Source organism: Rhinolophus sinicus, linkage group LG14, assembly GCF_036562045.2.
Source record: "Rhinolophus sinicus isolate RSC01 linkage group LG14, ASM3656204v1, whole genome shotgun sequence".
Classification (NCBI taxonomy): Eukaryota; Metazoa; Chordata; class Mammalia; order Chiroptera; family Rhinolophidae; genus Rhinolophus; species Rhinolophus sinicus.
The window spans coordinates 51,419,504-51,434,238 of NC_133763.1; the positions used below are offsets into that span (position 1 = coordinate 51,419,504).

The 14,735-nt window shown below is 45.4% G+C and overlaps 1 protein-coding gene and 1 long non-coding RNA gene across 5 annotated transcripts; one reads left to right on the forward strand and one right to left on the reverse strand.

Annotated features, from left to right (window-relative positions):
• Positions 1–3,586: 3,586 nt before the first annotated feature.
• Positions 3,587–12,944, reverse strand: RFX5 (regulatory factor X5). 3 transcript variants are annotated; one of them, XM_019740050.2, is made up of 10 exons: positions 12,788–12,944; positions 11,763–11,891; positions 11,494–11,527; positions 11,024–11,106; positions 10,786–10,905; positions 10,481–10,600; positions 10,259–10,340; positions 9,748–9,949; positions 9,445–9,545; positions 3,587–9,311 (listed from the first exon to the last, which is right to left on the reverse strand). In XM_019740050.2, exons 1-10 carry the CDS (start codon positions 12,919–12,921, stop codon positions 8,349–8,351), a joined length of 1,968 nt encoding a protein of 655 aa, XP_019595609.2. In that variant the 5' UTR covers positions 12,922–12,944; the 3' UTR covers positions 3,587–8,348. The 3 variants fall into 3 exon arrangements, with proteins under 3 accessions (XP_019595609.2, XP_019595610.2, XP_019595611.2); XM_019740051.2 differs by having other exon boundaries at positions 12,728–12,826; XM_019740052.2 differs by lacking the exon at positions 12,788–12,944 and adding an exon at positions 12,340–12,464.
• On the forward strand, positions 11,534–13,388 carry LOC141568569 (uncharacterized). Of its 2 annotated transcripts, none has more exons than XR_012491724.1 (3): positions 11,534–11,750; positions 12,882–12,988; positions 13,209–13,388. It is a non-coding gene; the product is annotated as an uncharacterized LOC141568569 (long non-coding RNA). The 2 variants fall into 2 exon arrangements; XR_012491723.1 differs by lacking the exon at positions 11,534–11,750 and adding an exon at positions 12,490–12,765.
• The last annotated feature ends 1,347 nt before the right edge of the window (positions 13,389–14,735 follow it).

Here is a 14,735-nt window from a genome sequence, read left to right on the forward strand (position 1 = left end):
CCTGTTAGAAGAGAAGCACAGATATATAGGGTACCTCCATAACTACATGCAAATTATATGTAAATAAGCCCATTTGAGTTACCAACAGAGTTACCGTAATTGCAGTCAGTGGCTGTCCCCCCCATCCCTATTCCACACGGCCCAGCGGGGAGAGGAGGAACAGAGAGGGTGGGCGGGGAAGATAGTCACCCTCACTACCCTTTTCCTATTCACTTAAAGGACGATGCCGAGATTACGTCCCTTATCGCTTCGGGAATGGCGCGGTCCAACCACGTCAATCTTTCGCCGTTAGCGGTGCGACTCGAGGCCGCGGTTCTGCCTCAGAGGTCACCACCTGTCTGTGCAGCCTTTGGCCTCCAGCCTCCGGATTTCGATCCCTCCAGGGAGGGGCAGGACCGGGTCAGGTAAGGAGAAGTGAGTGAAATGACAAAGGCCTCGAGGCCACAACTCTTGCTTCCAAACGAAACCATGTACAATTAAACAAATAAAAACACACCCTGCAAATGGACCTCTGGTGCTGGTTTGTGTATTTGTCAATTCGCAGTATTGATTGGGAGCTCTCTCAGTCAGGACCTCTGTCCTAATGTAACCTCTGTACGGGCTTTATTTAATATTTCGTAGGGCTTTATTTAATATTTTACATGAGGTTAGTTATTTGAGCCCAGATCTTGGATGCCATCTTCCCTGAGGCTGATTTGGGGTGACTGATTTCACTTCTTTGCACCTAAGTTTCTATGTCTGAAAAGTGGGCCTAGGAATCTTAACACTTTACAGGGTTTTGGGAGGATTAAAAGAGTACAGATTAGTACTATGTATAGTACTATATTATTATTATTGGGACAATAATATAGATGATGAAGAGGGTAACTGCTTCAGTTTCACTGGGAGGCAGAATAAAGGTAATAGCATGAAAATACCTGTGTAAAACACGTGATACGTGCAAAAGTAAAACAAATAGGGTACCTAATTACTGAAGGAACATAGAGGAGTATGGTTATTTAATCCAGAAGGCCCAGCCACTCAGTATATGGCGAATGAGTGAACGAAAGCTTTCTCAAAAATATTGTGAGCTAGGTCTTAGGAGATTTATTGGATATGATCCAGCAGAACAAAAAAAAAAAGGAGAGACTTAAAAACTGTATGCTGAAGAATAGAAATGGGAATTTGCTCAAATCAAGAGGAGGGGGCAAGATGATAAGCCAGGTTAAAGCAGGAGTACAGTAATGAAAGATGAGCTGAGAAAGAGGCCAAGAGTGCCAAAGATAGTTTAAATTTGTCACCACCCATCTGGAGTGGGGAGTCACCAGTCCACCTGTCAGGACCAGCAGCTCTTGGCCACCTCCCAATCAGCTGTCAGGCAAGTAGCAAGAGGTGATGGCCCTGCTTTAGCCTAGTTTAAAAATGTCACTCATACATCCTCTCCAGGGGTAGGATTCCAAAGGCCCTAAGACCAGCTTTTTGAAACATTGTAAAAAGGGATGTAACAGCCCTGCAGTAGGAAATTTATTTTCCAATGACAAAAAAAGAAAAAAAACATTTCAGGAACATCTCTGTTCAAACTTTAAATAGCAACTTCTTATAGCTATAGGCAGTTATAAGTCCTTTGTTAACAGAGACCCCCCTCCCATACACACACAGAGTATTAAGTAGAAGAGTTTCTCTCAGGTGCTGTGTTTCTAGCTCTAAGAGTTCCTATGTGTGAATTTCTTTGTATATCTTTATGACTTTTGTCTTTCTGACTTAACTTCTGTTTTGGTTACCCTCTGTTTCTATGAGTTTCCCAAGCCCTCTATTCTGATCTCCTCAAGGCAAGAAAGGATTCATCTTTGTATTCTAACTGTACCTTTAGTTTCTGCCACAGGTCAAAGTTTATTTTGTTGCTATAGCACCAGGAAAGTACCAACAGGGTCAGGTAATGTCATTTATCTTATTTACATTTGATCAAATTGGAGAAAGAAGTTGGCTTATGCATCAAAAGCTGGTAAAACTAGAGGACCCAAGTCAGAATATAGCTTTAGTTATATTTTAAACATCCCTGTGGTTAAAGAAATTATAAAAAGTGATTTTTTTCCCCATGGGTTTTCTTTTTATTAGAAAAAAAGAAGCTAGCAGTTATTACTCAAGCTCCTACTGTGTATGAATATGAGGTGTGATCAAAAAATACAGTGAGTGTTTAAATTTTAAAAAATTTTATAGTAAAAGACACATTGCCATTAATGCCCCTCAAAATACTCCTTGCTTCAAACACACATGTCCCATCATTCTTGCCACTTTCTGAAGCAGTTCTGGAAGTGTTTTTTCATGAGTGTCTTTAGTTGCACTGTCATGGCTGCCTCGATGTCCTGAATCGATTCAAAACGTTTACTTTTCATGGTCATTTTAACTTTGGGGAAGAGCCAGAAGTCACATGATGCCAGATCTGGTGAATAAGGTGGATGAGGACACACCGCAATGTTTTTATTTGACAGGAATTGCTGTACCAGAAGCAATGTGTGACATGGAGCCTTTCTGTTGTGATCACAAAATACAGTGAATGCTGCTGCCAAGTGCCATCCAACGGAAAGGCAGGGATCTTCAATACGGGAAGCGGCGTGTGGAACCTTAGTGACAGTGTGTGACAAGTTTCAACTTGTTCGGTGCAGTCAGTCGGGTGTGAGCTACAGTTGAGAGAAGCGTGCCATAAATCATCCTCCATCATGACAATGCTCTGTGTCACACATCACTTCCGGTTTGGCAATTTCTGTCAAAAACATTACGGTGTGTCCTCATCCACCTTATTCACCAGCTCTAGCACCGTGAGACTTCTGGCTCTTCCCCAAAGTCAAAATGATTCAGGACATTGAGGCAGCCACGACAGCGCAACTAAAGATACTCATGAAAAAGGACTTCCAGAACTGCTTCAGAAAGTGGCAAGAACGATGCGATAAGTGTGTTTGAGACGAGGGGGAATATTTTGAGGAGAATTAATGGCAATGTGTCTTTTACTATAATGAATTTTTTTTTAAATTTAAACATTCACTAGATTGATCACACCTCGTACAAACATTACTTCATTTAACCCTGTGAAAGAAATTTTATCCCATTTTATGGAAACTGAGCTCAGAATAGTTAAGACATTGTCTTTCAAAATTGTTTTACTTCAACCCATAAGAAATACCATTTATATCATGACCACTGCAGAACACATAGACATGTCTTCACTGAGATAAGTTTCATGAAACAATACTTACCCTTACTATATGCAATGCACTGGTATTTTCTATTCCATCTCACTTTTTAAAAACAGTTTTCCATCTTGCTAAATCAGTTTCACAACCTACTAATGGGTTGCAATCTACAGTTTGAAAAAAAACCTGGACTAAATAAATGTTCAAAATCATATGGAAAGTGGTCAAGCTAAGATTGAAGCCAAATTCATGCTCTTTCCAGTAAACAAATGCCTCCTTGTGAACATTTAAGAAATACTGCATTACATGTATGTTATACTTAGCTTTATCTCATTGGATGGAGCCAGCAGGAATATCCTAGGCAAAGGAGTAGACCTACTAGGAACTGTAACATGAGATAAAACACTTAGACAAATATATAGTGACATTAATTTGCCCATTTAATGTGAGTGAATGTGGCATTTGCTTTGATTTCTAAAGAAAGTTGATTGTTATCCACAAAAATAAGCCATAAATTCATTTATTTGGGACCACAGACTAGACATATAGAGTTTGTCTTGGTTTAATAGCAAAATATTATTTCAAATTTTAGTAAATTATAAATTATCTTTAACTTCATTTATGATAGGGCTAAAATAAAAGAAGATGACATGGGGTGGGGAGGTAATGGAAGTGGGGAACAGGGTATTGGGGAGAGAATAAGGAATGGTAGAGGAGCAGTAGACAGTCCCCAAAATCTTAGTTTAGCCCTTCATCTAATGAGCTAAAGATTGCCTGAATTACAGCATAACTTGTTTCATGTTAGATTTTAAAAATAGAGTAAGTTTTTAAATAGGCTATAACATTCACGTAAACGCCATACATTCACCATAACATTCATGTAAATCTCAAAGTTATCCAGTGCCCTGTTCTCCCAAAGTGAAAGGAAACATCCCCAAACCCAATCACAGTGAGGACAGTATTTCCTTGGGTGCTTCTATCTATTCTATCACCAGTGGTTTATTTTCCCACATGCCCATCACCTCTGATGTGTTAGCAGTCTGGTCTAGTCCCTCATCTCTTCTTACCGTGTTTCCCCAAAAATAAGGGTCTTGTATATATTAATTTTTGCTCCAAAAGACGCATTAGGGCTTATGTTCAGAGGCTGTCATCCTGAAAAATCATGCTAGGGCTTATTTTCCGGTTAGGTCTTATTTTCGGGGAAACACGGTACATGAATAATGGCAACAGCTGCCTGGCTGGTTCCTCTTTACTCCAGTTCCTTCATCCTCTGATGCAACCTTTATACCTTTCACACATTCATTCAGTCAACAGATAATTATAATGGTGTGTGTTCTTCTTCTAGTGTATTTCTCACTAGTAGTCAAACACATCCTTTCTGTTGGACAGGATTCTCTACTGGGTTGTACAGCCAAACCGATACATCCCACATCCTCAAACCCCTGCTTTTCCTGGAATGCCCTCCTCTTGCTGCCCAAATTGAGCTCTCTGAATTTACACCCAGCTCCTATGCAGTAGAATGAGTATCAAGATTGAACTGTTACGTTGTTCTGTTCTTGCTTTGTGAGTTAGACTTATCCAGCTAACGCCTCCTTATCTCTGCTGGGAAGTCATCCGTCATTCCTGTCTGACCTATGTGCTACTCTTCTGGGCTCCCACAGCTCTGTGCTTACTGCTAACGTAACTCACATTGTGCTGCGATCGTCACTGACTGAAAGGCAGAGCCTAAGCCAACGAGCTTCTAACAAGTGCCTAGCACTTAAAAAGCAAGAAGGGAAATATCCAAACCACAGTAATGGACTCCTACTTCAGGTGGCATGGATATGAGAAAGGACTGTCCCATTAAAATATAACTAGATCCTGGACCAATTACAGCAGGCATGATGTTTAGCACGTTGCTGGGCTTGCGAGAAAGTAAGGCAAATCACAAAAGGAAGAAAATAATAATATAAAGCTGAAACTTACATGAAGGATGAGCAACATGCAGTAGGAAAAGCAGGTTTGCCCTGGGGACAAATGCCAATATCAGTATTGTGATCAGAGGCTGCACTTCGGGCCTAGCCAAGGAATGGGAGAAAACCGGGGCCTCCTGAATTAAACCAGGACTTTTAAAGGGTTAGGAGCACCCTTTGGCTGCGGGCAGAAGCAAGGTACCACCGACTTAGGCCCTCTGGGTTCCCATAGATTAAATTTAACAAAATATGAGCTCAAAACCCCAAAATACAAAACATACAAGCAAACAAGCTACCACAGGCAACAACAAAACAGATCTGGACATCCACGGTAAGTTACAGAATATAAAATAACAACCCCAACAAATTTCAAAGAACTGGTAGCAGAGAGACCACATTCTCTGAGCACAAATGATTAAGCTGAAAATCAACATCAAAAAGATAAATTTTTAAACATCTAGACATTTGGAAATTTATAAAACTTTTCTAAATCATGAATCAAAAAAAAAATCACAAGGGTAGTTTAAATATTCTTAGAACTAAATAATTGAAATGCTTTACAACAGAAAAACTTGGGGAATGTAGAGAAGCAGGTCCTTAAAAGCTTACAATAGAAAAGACAGCTTGAAAACTAAGTAGATAGGTGTCAAAATTGAGATGTTGTAAAAGAACATAAAATGAAATCTAAAGCAACCAGAAGAAAAGAAATACCATAGAGAAGATCCACAATTAATGAAATGGAAAACAAATACATAAGGGAGAGAATCAACAAAGCCCAAAGTAGTACCTGAAGATAGACAAGTAAAATAACAAATTTCTGGTGCCAGTAATCGGGGGGGGGGGGGGGGGCAAGTAAACAGTAGAAATGAAAAGGAGGAAGTAAATACCCAGAGCAGAGGTAAAAAAAAATAGAAAAAATTTCATTAAGGAAAAAAAAGACATAAAATACACGAAATTCTAGAAAAACACTTTACCTAAATTGACTTACGAAGAAATAGAAAGCCCAAATAGCCATGACTGAAGAAACAGAATCAATAGTTAAAAATTGTTACCACAAAGAAAAGCCAGGCTCAGATGGCTTTACAGGTGAGCTTTACCAAACTTTCAAGGGACGGTTCCTTTCAATCTGAGGTAAACAATTCCAGAGAATAAGATGGAGGGAACAGTCCCCAACTCAGAGGGTGTACAGACCAAAAGGACCATCTTAGAAAACCTTCCAGAAATCTTACTAAAAACAAAGGCACTAACATGTACAAGAATGGTCATAGCAGCATTGTTTGTAATAGCGAAAAATTGGAAACAACCCAAAGTCCTTTGACAGGTGAATGGATAAATAACTTGTGGTTTACACACTTGATGAGATATTACACAGATGAAAATGAATGAATCATAACTATCTACAACAATGTGGATGAACCTTAGAAATGTTATATGAAAAAAGCAAACTACAGGGAATTATTAGAGTATAAAATGTATGCAATGCTAAAAAAGCAAAACTGAATAGATTTCTAAAGGATATATACACATATGGTTATATATGTATAGTTAAATATATATGTAGTAGGTAATTAATAAACACAAAACTAAGGACAGTAGTTACCTCTATGGAGAGGCAGGGAATAGGACAGGGGAGGAACACAAGAAAGTCAATGGTATTTCTAATGTGTTAATGCGTAAGTTGGATGATGGATCATAGGTAGTCATTTAATTATTAGGCTTCATAATTTATTCATGTTAAATACATTCTTTATAGATATCAAACATTACACATTATAATTTTTAAAAATCTGCTGTAGCACAACTAAACGAACAAGTCTCCCTGAAAGAAAATCTGTCTTTCTTGGGAAGAACCAAGATTCCCTGACAGAAGCTACCCTACGGCGGCAGAAGACCAAGTGTCTTCGGCAAACGCCCGCTGGTTTACTGCTTTTCCCAGGATGCACCTGGACCGTCCGGATTGCCTTTCCATGTGTGCTCCCCAATGCACAGAGCCACCCCCTCCCATACAGCTAGCCTAAACCCCACAATCCTGGCTAGTCCTGACACATGTATGACAAGAGACTGACACCTGGTGGGTGCAGAATGAATTTAATAACATGACTAGAAGGAAATCTTTCCCTCTATTTGGTGAGAGTGGCAGTAGGGTGGGAGACAGGGAAGCAGAAATGAGGAAAACAGGAAACAGAAAAAGGAAGGAGCCCCAGCTCTGAGACACAGGTGCAAAAAAGAGACTGTCATCTAAATGAGACTAAAGGGATAGTCCCGAAAGGAGGGTGACTTCCCTCTCATTCCTTCTGAGACCACAGGAAGAGGAAAGAGGTTACAGCTGCAGTAAGGAAAATGCCCAGGCTGTGAGGGAGAAAAGCAGGTATGGCTGATTTCCACCTAGAAAGCTAAAACCACAAGTACTTCCTAGCAGTGGCTGGGTGTCAGCTGCCTCCCCAGGGACTTCCCCCTTCCAGTTTCCATTTGGGGATCTGTGTGATTCTGAGGAGGCTGATCCCACCTTTTCCACAGGTGCAGTCCAAGACACAGAGTAAGCAAATTAGCATGTACCAGCCCCTGGCCACAGAGATGGGCTAGGGGTAAATACATGACTCGAGCTGGCCTAATCAGAGTGGATCATAGGGTTTTTGCTAGGATTCCTGGTACAGAAATGCCACGTTTCTGGCTGGACGTAAGAGAGCAGACAAGTAATTCCAGGAGTGCTGGCAGCCGCAAGGCAGCCCAGGCTGAAGGTAATCCTACGGACGGAAGGTAGAGCAGGGAGCAGCGGGGGCGGAAAAGTCACTCGGGCATTTAGACACAGAGACACTGGATCAGCTGTACCTGGAGCCAGCACTACCTCTGGACTTTCCAGTTACATGAGCCAATAGATCTTTATTTGTAAGCCAGCTTGAGTTAGGCTTTCTACGGTTTAAAACCCAGAGATTCCTAACCTAACTATTCATCATACTCCATCCATCCCTATCTCCCCCCAGGATAGCACAGGGATCCAAGTAAGGAGGTCACTAGATTTATTAGTGACTCTGAAGCCAAGGGGATCGAGCTGAAAAGGTCAGAGGCAGGAAGCAGGCACTGTGTTAAGACAGAGAAGCCTCAGCTGTCTGTACAGAAGAGCGTGAATTCCCTTCGGAAAAGAGCCAGAGAAGCGAGTGTGGACGAGGGCCTGGATAGGCAGTCAGGTAGAGATCACATCTGAATATAAACACGCTTCCCCACACACCTATCACGGGGGTGTCGCTTTGGGGTCTTTCTGCTCCTGGGACGAGGCACTTTGAAGCACGTGCCCCTTTGAGTCTTTATTACCCTGTGCTGCAGTGTCTGCCTCTCCCCGGACCAGGTGAAGACCCTCCTTTTGGCTTCTACTGCCCCTGATGACACTCACTTTTGGGGTGACAAGAGGAATTTTATCTTCTCCTCTGGCATGGCGGGAGCTGGGGCCCCTTCCTCCTTTGGACACAGCACCATCTTCCTGACCTTGGGCAAACACCGCCCCCTTCTCAGCCTCTCCCACTGGTCCTGGCCTCTCTGACCCCCCAGAGGCCCATGTCTCCCGTGGTAACCTTGAGGCCTGGGAAGAGTCCACGGCAGCTGCTGCCTTGTCAGGGGTACAATGCCTTTCCCTACTTCCACCTGATTTTTTTCGAGGGCGTCCCCGTTTTCTTTTGGCATCACTTCCTGTATCCTCTATATCCTGCTTTGCTGCTTTAGCGGGTGGGTCTTGCCCATTGGCCTCACTCACAGGTACTTCAGCTGTCCTCTTGACACCCTTGTCATGGGGTCCTGGGTCACCGCCTATGCCTACCTCCCTATTCTCTGTGCCCAGCAGCTGAGTGAGCCCCGCAGGTGGAGCTTGCCCAGGTCCAGGTCCAGGCAAAGCAGGAACAGTTGGTAAGATCATATTAATGAAGGGCACAGCTGCCTGGGGTCCCCCAGCCCTGGTGGGCAGAGGCAGCGTGGCCAATTTCAGAGTGCCTGGAGGAAGCTTGGGGGCCAGGATGGATGGAGAGACGTGGATTGGTTGAATAAGCGAGCGAGGGGCCCGGGGCAGGAGCAGAGGCAGCCGGGCCACCAGGGCGTTAACCTGCGGGTTACTGGCTGCAGGGGCCGGGCTCTCGACTACACTCTTCTTCCGCTCTGCACGTGCTGGGGGGCCAGCCCCAGCCCGGGCTTCCAGCTCCTGAGGAGGCTGAGAGGTAAACAGAGGACACAGTGAATGGGAAGACTGGACACTGGAGGTGAAAAAGTACGGCACCCGCGGGCGAAGGGTACGTTGAGCCCGCAGCCCAGGGCTGCAAGGTCAGGGGCACTGACTTCCTTACCTGGGTTGGTCTCTCTGGTTTCTTATGGGCTCCACCCTCTAGGTTCTCTACACCATTCTTGGATTTAGATGACCGTTCCCGAGGAACATGTTCATCCTCTTCTGCAGAAGTGTCAGAAAAGGTAATAAGGTGAGGAGGAAACAGGATGGAGAAATGGGGTGATTCTGACTGACTGACTGGTAGAGGCAGGGAAAGGTGGTCTAGGAACAGAAGGCAAATCCAAACTCCTCTCTCCTCCTATGTGTGGAGGCCTTTGAAGTTGAAGCCTGAGGGTTTCTCGGACAGAAGAGAGGGTCCACCCACCAGCAAGCCCCATGGCCTTGAGCACGTGGGCATGTGAAGATCGGGCAGAGATGAGATGCTGCTGGAGCAGGAAGCGGGCGACCTCAACGATGGAACTGAAGGACCGTTTCAGGATTCGCTCTGCCCAGTCACAGGTCAGGGCACAGGCTGCCTCGACCAGTTCATCCCGAGGTGCTGGGGTTACTTCTGGGCCCATTTCTGGCTGCAGTGAGGAAGGACGTGCCCCATCACACTCCAAACTAAAGGACCCCTGACCCCTCTCAAACACCCATGTTGACCATAGGAAGACCAGACTGGGGGTGGGAGGGGCCTGTACCATCCCATCCCAGAAACCCACCAATTCCCTTCGTCCTCTGCCCCAGCCGTAGGGTGGGCAGAGGGCATATCCTACATACCCAGAAGGTATGTGCAGAATGACCTAGGCTGTGTCAGCCCTCAAAACATGTCCCAAAGACCTGTGACTTCTACCTTGGAGAGAAGAGTGCAATCAGAGGGTTGTCTTATTACTTACACTCTCAGAGCCCTTCAGGTCAAGGCCAGGCAAGGGTGGCATAGATACCAAGGTCTTTCTTCGTATGCCACTGTAGCAATATCTGATGCAAGTTAAGGAGCAGCCCACACTTGGGGTTTCCAAGCCTCTTAGGAAGGTTAGGCTGTTTCTAGTCCTGGCTCTCCACATCCACAAATTTTCCTCCCCATGTCCTCCAGCCCCAACCTCTCCAGTCAAGGATACTTGGACTGGCCCCGGCCACCAAGCCTTCGGGCCTTGATGTCAGGGAAGATCTCTCGGATGATTTTGCCAAAGTTGGCTGTGCTGAGTGGGCGGCAACAGGCAAGGCTCTCACAGTACTTCCTGAGTGAGTGGGGGCAGAGTGGGAAGATACACAGAGGACGTCATGGGTGGGTTCAGAGGGCCCCTGGGGATCACGCTGGGGAAAGTCTTTACAAACTCAGGTTCTGTCAAGGCAGGGAGCTCTCCAGGGGCAAGGGGGTAGTCCTATGCCCACCAACCCACCCTCTCACCCCCCGTGCACCCACCGATAGGCATCGTAAACACTTTGCTTTGGCAGACAGGTGTCAGTATGCTCTTCTAGGTGGTTACGGATCCACCTGTAGGCGTACATGTACTCCTCATTGCTGAGTGTACTGGGCTCTGAGCTGCAAGGGAAGTAAGAAAAGCAGCACTGAGATCCCAACAGTGGTCCTGCTTCTATCCAGACCACCACTTCAGTACTGCTGGCTCCGCTGACAACTGCAAGTCCAGCGCCAAACCTACCTTTTGTCTCCAGTACTGGGCCCTGAGGGGAGCTGAAGGTAGAGATACAGCTTGTCATTGTCTGAGAATTTCTGTACATCTTGCTGAGGAAGGAAGAACAGAGGCAGGAGAAACAATAAAGCCAAGAAAGATGCATGGTAGGACCTGCAGACCTTTACCAAAAAGTCTTAGCTGACTTAGAGACGGTCAGACTGAAAAAGGACCTTAGAAGGATTTGAGGTTGGGTGCTCACTGTGCTCTTAGGGGCCCTTAGGGGCTGCCATGGTGACAGGGGGAGCAGAGGGGATCAGAGGTCACAGAGACACGGAGATGCTCAAGGTCATATTGGCAGCAAGTTGCAAAGCCAACTGTCTTCTGACAGGGTAGACAACACTGCCTCTCCCAGAAAACCTTTCAATTATCCATATCCTCACCATCCTCATCCCCCACCAACTCCATCTCTCTGTTGCCCTCTTCCCCAAAATACTCACCAGGATTCCCTCTACTTTGTTCTGCACGGCCTTACTGTGGAGGAGAGAAGAAAGCTGGAGGTCAGACACAAGATTTGCCCCCTCCTGGTCTGATGACTCAGGGCTGAAATGCCGACCAGGTGCTCCAGAACTGCTACCGGGGCAAGAATCTCCCCCTGGTCAGATGCACTTGCCGGGGGAGAGGCAGTCCATCTACAGAGGAAGTGAGGGGCTACAGGGATCGACGCCCAGGTCTGCAACAAGACTTGGAGGTGGTGGTGAGTACTTACGAAATGGTACCTCGGAGCCTCTGGAGAAGGGTGGTAGGCTCCCCGGCCTCAGCACTCCCTGAGGGGGCCCTCCCCCCAGTCTTTGGACTCTTAGCACCAGGTTCATCTTCTGCCATCCCGGCATGAGGGCTAGGGTTGACAGGAAACAGGGTAAGATTTAACTTTCCTTCCTCCAGAGACCCCAGGGCACTCTTCATCTCTCTACCCAGAAAGATGGAGAAACAGAAAGCCTCCGAATTTCTCCAGTGGTCTTTCTCTCACCAACTGCCTTGTCCAAAAATTAGAAATTATTCCATTCTCTCTCTCTCTCTCTCTCTCTCTCTCTCTCTCTCTCTCTATATATATATATATATATATCCCAAAAGATCTTTGCCATCTTCACTCTATCTGCCCCACCTTTCTGCAGTCTGTCTCCTAAATGTGGAAAACTGTAAAGGAAGAGCTAGAGGGATTGGGGATCCATGTTCGAAAGACATTTTCCTTTCTGCCTCTGACCCCCATATTGCCCTCTTCTCCCTCAAAAACAACCACCACCACCACAAAACAAAGTTCCCTAATTCTCTCATACACTCCTCACCACTGAATCTGCCTGGGAGGTCAGGAAGGATACGAACACATTCTGCCCTCCCAGGCTTGGAAAACACTGGGCCCAAGTTCTCATTGCTTAATCTCGCCACGGCTTCCCCCGCCGCCCCCCTCCCCACGTCGCCGGCCCCTACGTCATCGCCCTCAACATCCCATCCTGATGCGCGCCCCCACCTCCCGCCCTTCCCCCTCCATTCAATCCCCGGTTGCTGCAGAGTAGGGGGTTCAGGGTAGCGGAACTCCAGGGCTGGGCGTAGGAAACCCGGTGGGGGGAACGAGGTCCCAGATTCGGGGCACGTGCACATGGGTGTAGAAGCTGTTGAAAATACAGCTGAAATCTTTTTCTGCTCTCCTCCCAACTCATATTGCCCCCTCCCTACCTTTGAACAGTCGCCTTCCCACACAAGCAACAATCAAGGTAAGGGAGAAAGAGAAACTACCTCGTAGCCACCTTCACTCCAGCCCAGCCCCACGGTCCTGGCCCAGCGGGCTCATGCGTTGCTTTATTTTCTTTTTCCTGAATGGCTGGAACAGCCCCGATCTGCCTAGATACTCGCACGGCCTGCTCTATCATTGGTCGTTGATGCCACCCGGAGACCGAAGGAGCGGGGCTCACACCAGCGGCGGCTGAAGTCTGCCTGGTAACAGAATCTGATTGGTCAATAGGGGAGGGAAAATCCAAAGTTGGTCTTATTTGAGTCAAGAGGGGGAAGTCCGGGTTAGGTTTCGGTTAAAACTGGGGTCGGTTGGGACTGCCGGTCCCAAGAGGTTCTTCTCTTAAAGGGACCGCAGGACGAAAGACCCGGAGCTTGACTCCCTCTGGTGCTTTCTTTTCTTTTGCTCTCTCGTTTCGTGTTTCAGTTTTGCTTTCGGTCGTCAGAGCTTCTGGAAGAAAAGAATCAATGGATGATAAAATAACTAGAAAATTATGGATAGTAGTGATGGAAGTTCGCTGGAAGCTCATATAACCCTTTTTTGATGAAAAACAAGTTGAACCATTCCTCTTCCCACCCGCATATGCATACAGGCACTCAAACCTGCAAACGGACTCTCTGTCCTCATTAATGGAGGCCTGGAAACCTCAACAAGCTGTAATAAATAAGATGAATTATAAGCTAAAATGCTGTTAGTGTTCCCTAGTTTGCTGTGCGTAGTTTATTTCCTTCCAAAGAGTTGCTAATGCATTTGCACCCCCATAGTTCTGCACTCAGTGAACACTAGAATTTTTGGTTGCCTCCCCCAGAGGGTGCTGGATGCCCACACCGAATTTTTCACTCTCAGAGCACTTTGTACTGAATAGGTCATGGTTCTAAACCCTCTTACCGGTAATTAAGGCTTTTTAAGGTCATGAATCAGATGAAAGCCAATGAATTGTGACAATTAATAAAGGAAATCTCAACTAAAATTGGAGTCAGGAAGGTCTCTAGAGGGAGCTCTCACACTCTGTCACTCTTCTCAGTCACCTCAACCTGGAAGAGACTACCTTGTCATCTACAGAAAGGTGTTTCTACTTTACTACCCTGCAGGAGGAGGGAGGTTTTCTTCTTGCCCACCAACAAGCCCAGCCAGTGGAAAAAAAGAGCAGCTCAGCCAATGAGAACCTGTTGTTACCCTCAACTCTTACTTTCCTCCAATGAACTTCCACTTGTATTTTCTAATGAGTCCTCGCCCCATCCTCTTTCCTATAAAAGACTTCCATTTTTTATAACTCCTCTGCATATCTTTTTTTTTTCTAGGTGATTTTCTAGGTGAGATGCTGCTGATTCAGGAATTGTTTCATAAAGCCAATTAGATTTACTCAGCTGAATTTGGTTTTTAACAGAACCCTCTGCCATGAAAATGCACATACAGACCAAGTTTTGCATCTAATTTCAGAGGTCGTAGACTAACAACATTTTGAATGGGTACATTTTGTTTGCCCAGCAGATATGTTGCGCCCACAACTATATTTGCAGCCCTGACTTCTAGTGTGTTCTCCAGTCTCATCAATGTGCTTTTGTAAAGACAACGGCAGTGCTCCCTGATCGATCTCATCACCTTCACCATTTGTAGCCTTCACTTCCCTACTACCAGCAGTTTCTGTGGGTTCTGGCAGAATTGCAGAGTTGGGGGAATAAGGATATACTGGCAAGAAGGGTTTCTTTTTTCTTTATTTTCTTTTTTATTTTTTTTAATTAAAGTTTATTGGGGTGACAATTGTTAGTAAAGTTACGGAGATTTCAAGAAGGTTTTCTAATAACAGCTAACATCTATTCAGTGTTTACTGTGTGTCAGACACCATACTAAATGCTAAACACCTCATTTAATGCTCCCACCAGCTCTGGGAAGTAAATACTATTCTCCTCTCCATTCTGCGGATGAGGAAACACATATGGAGAGGCGAAAGGA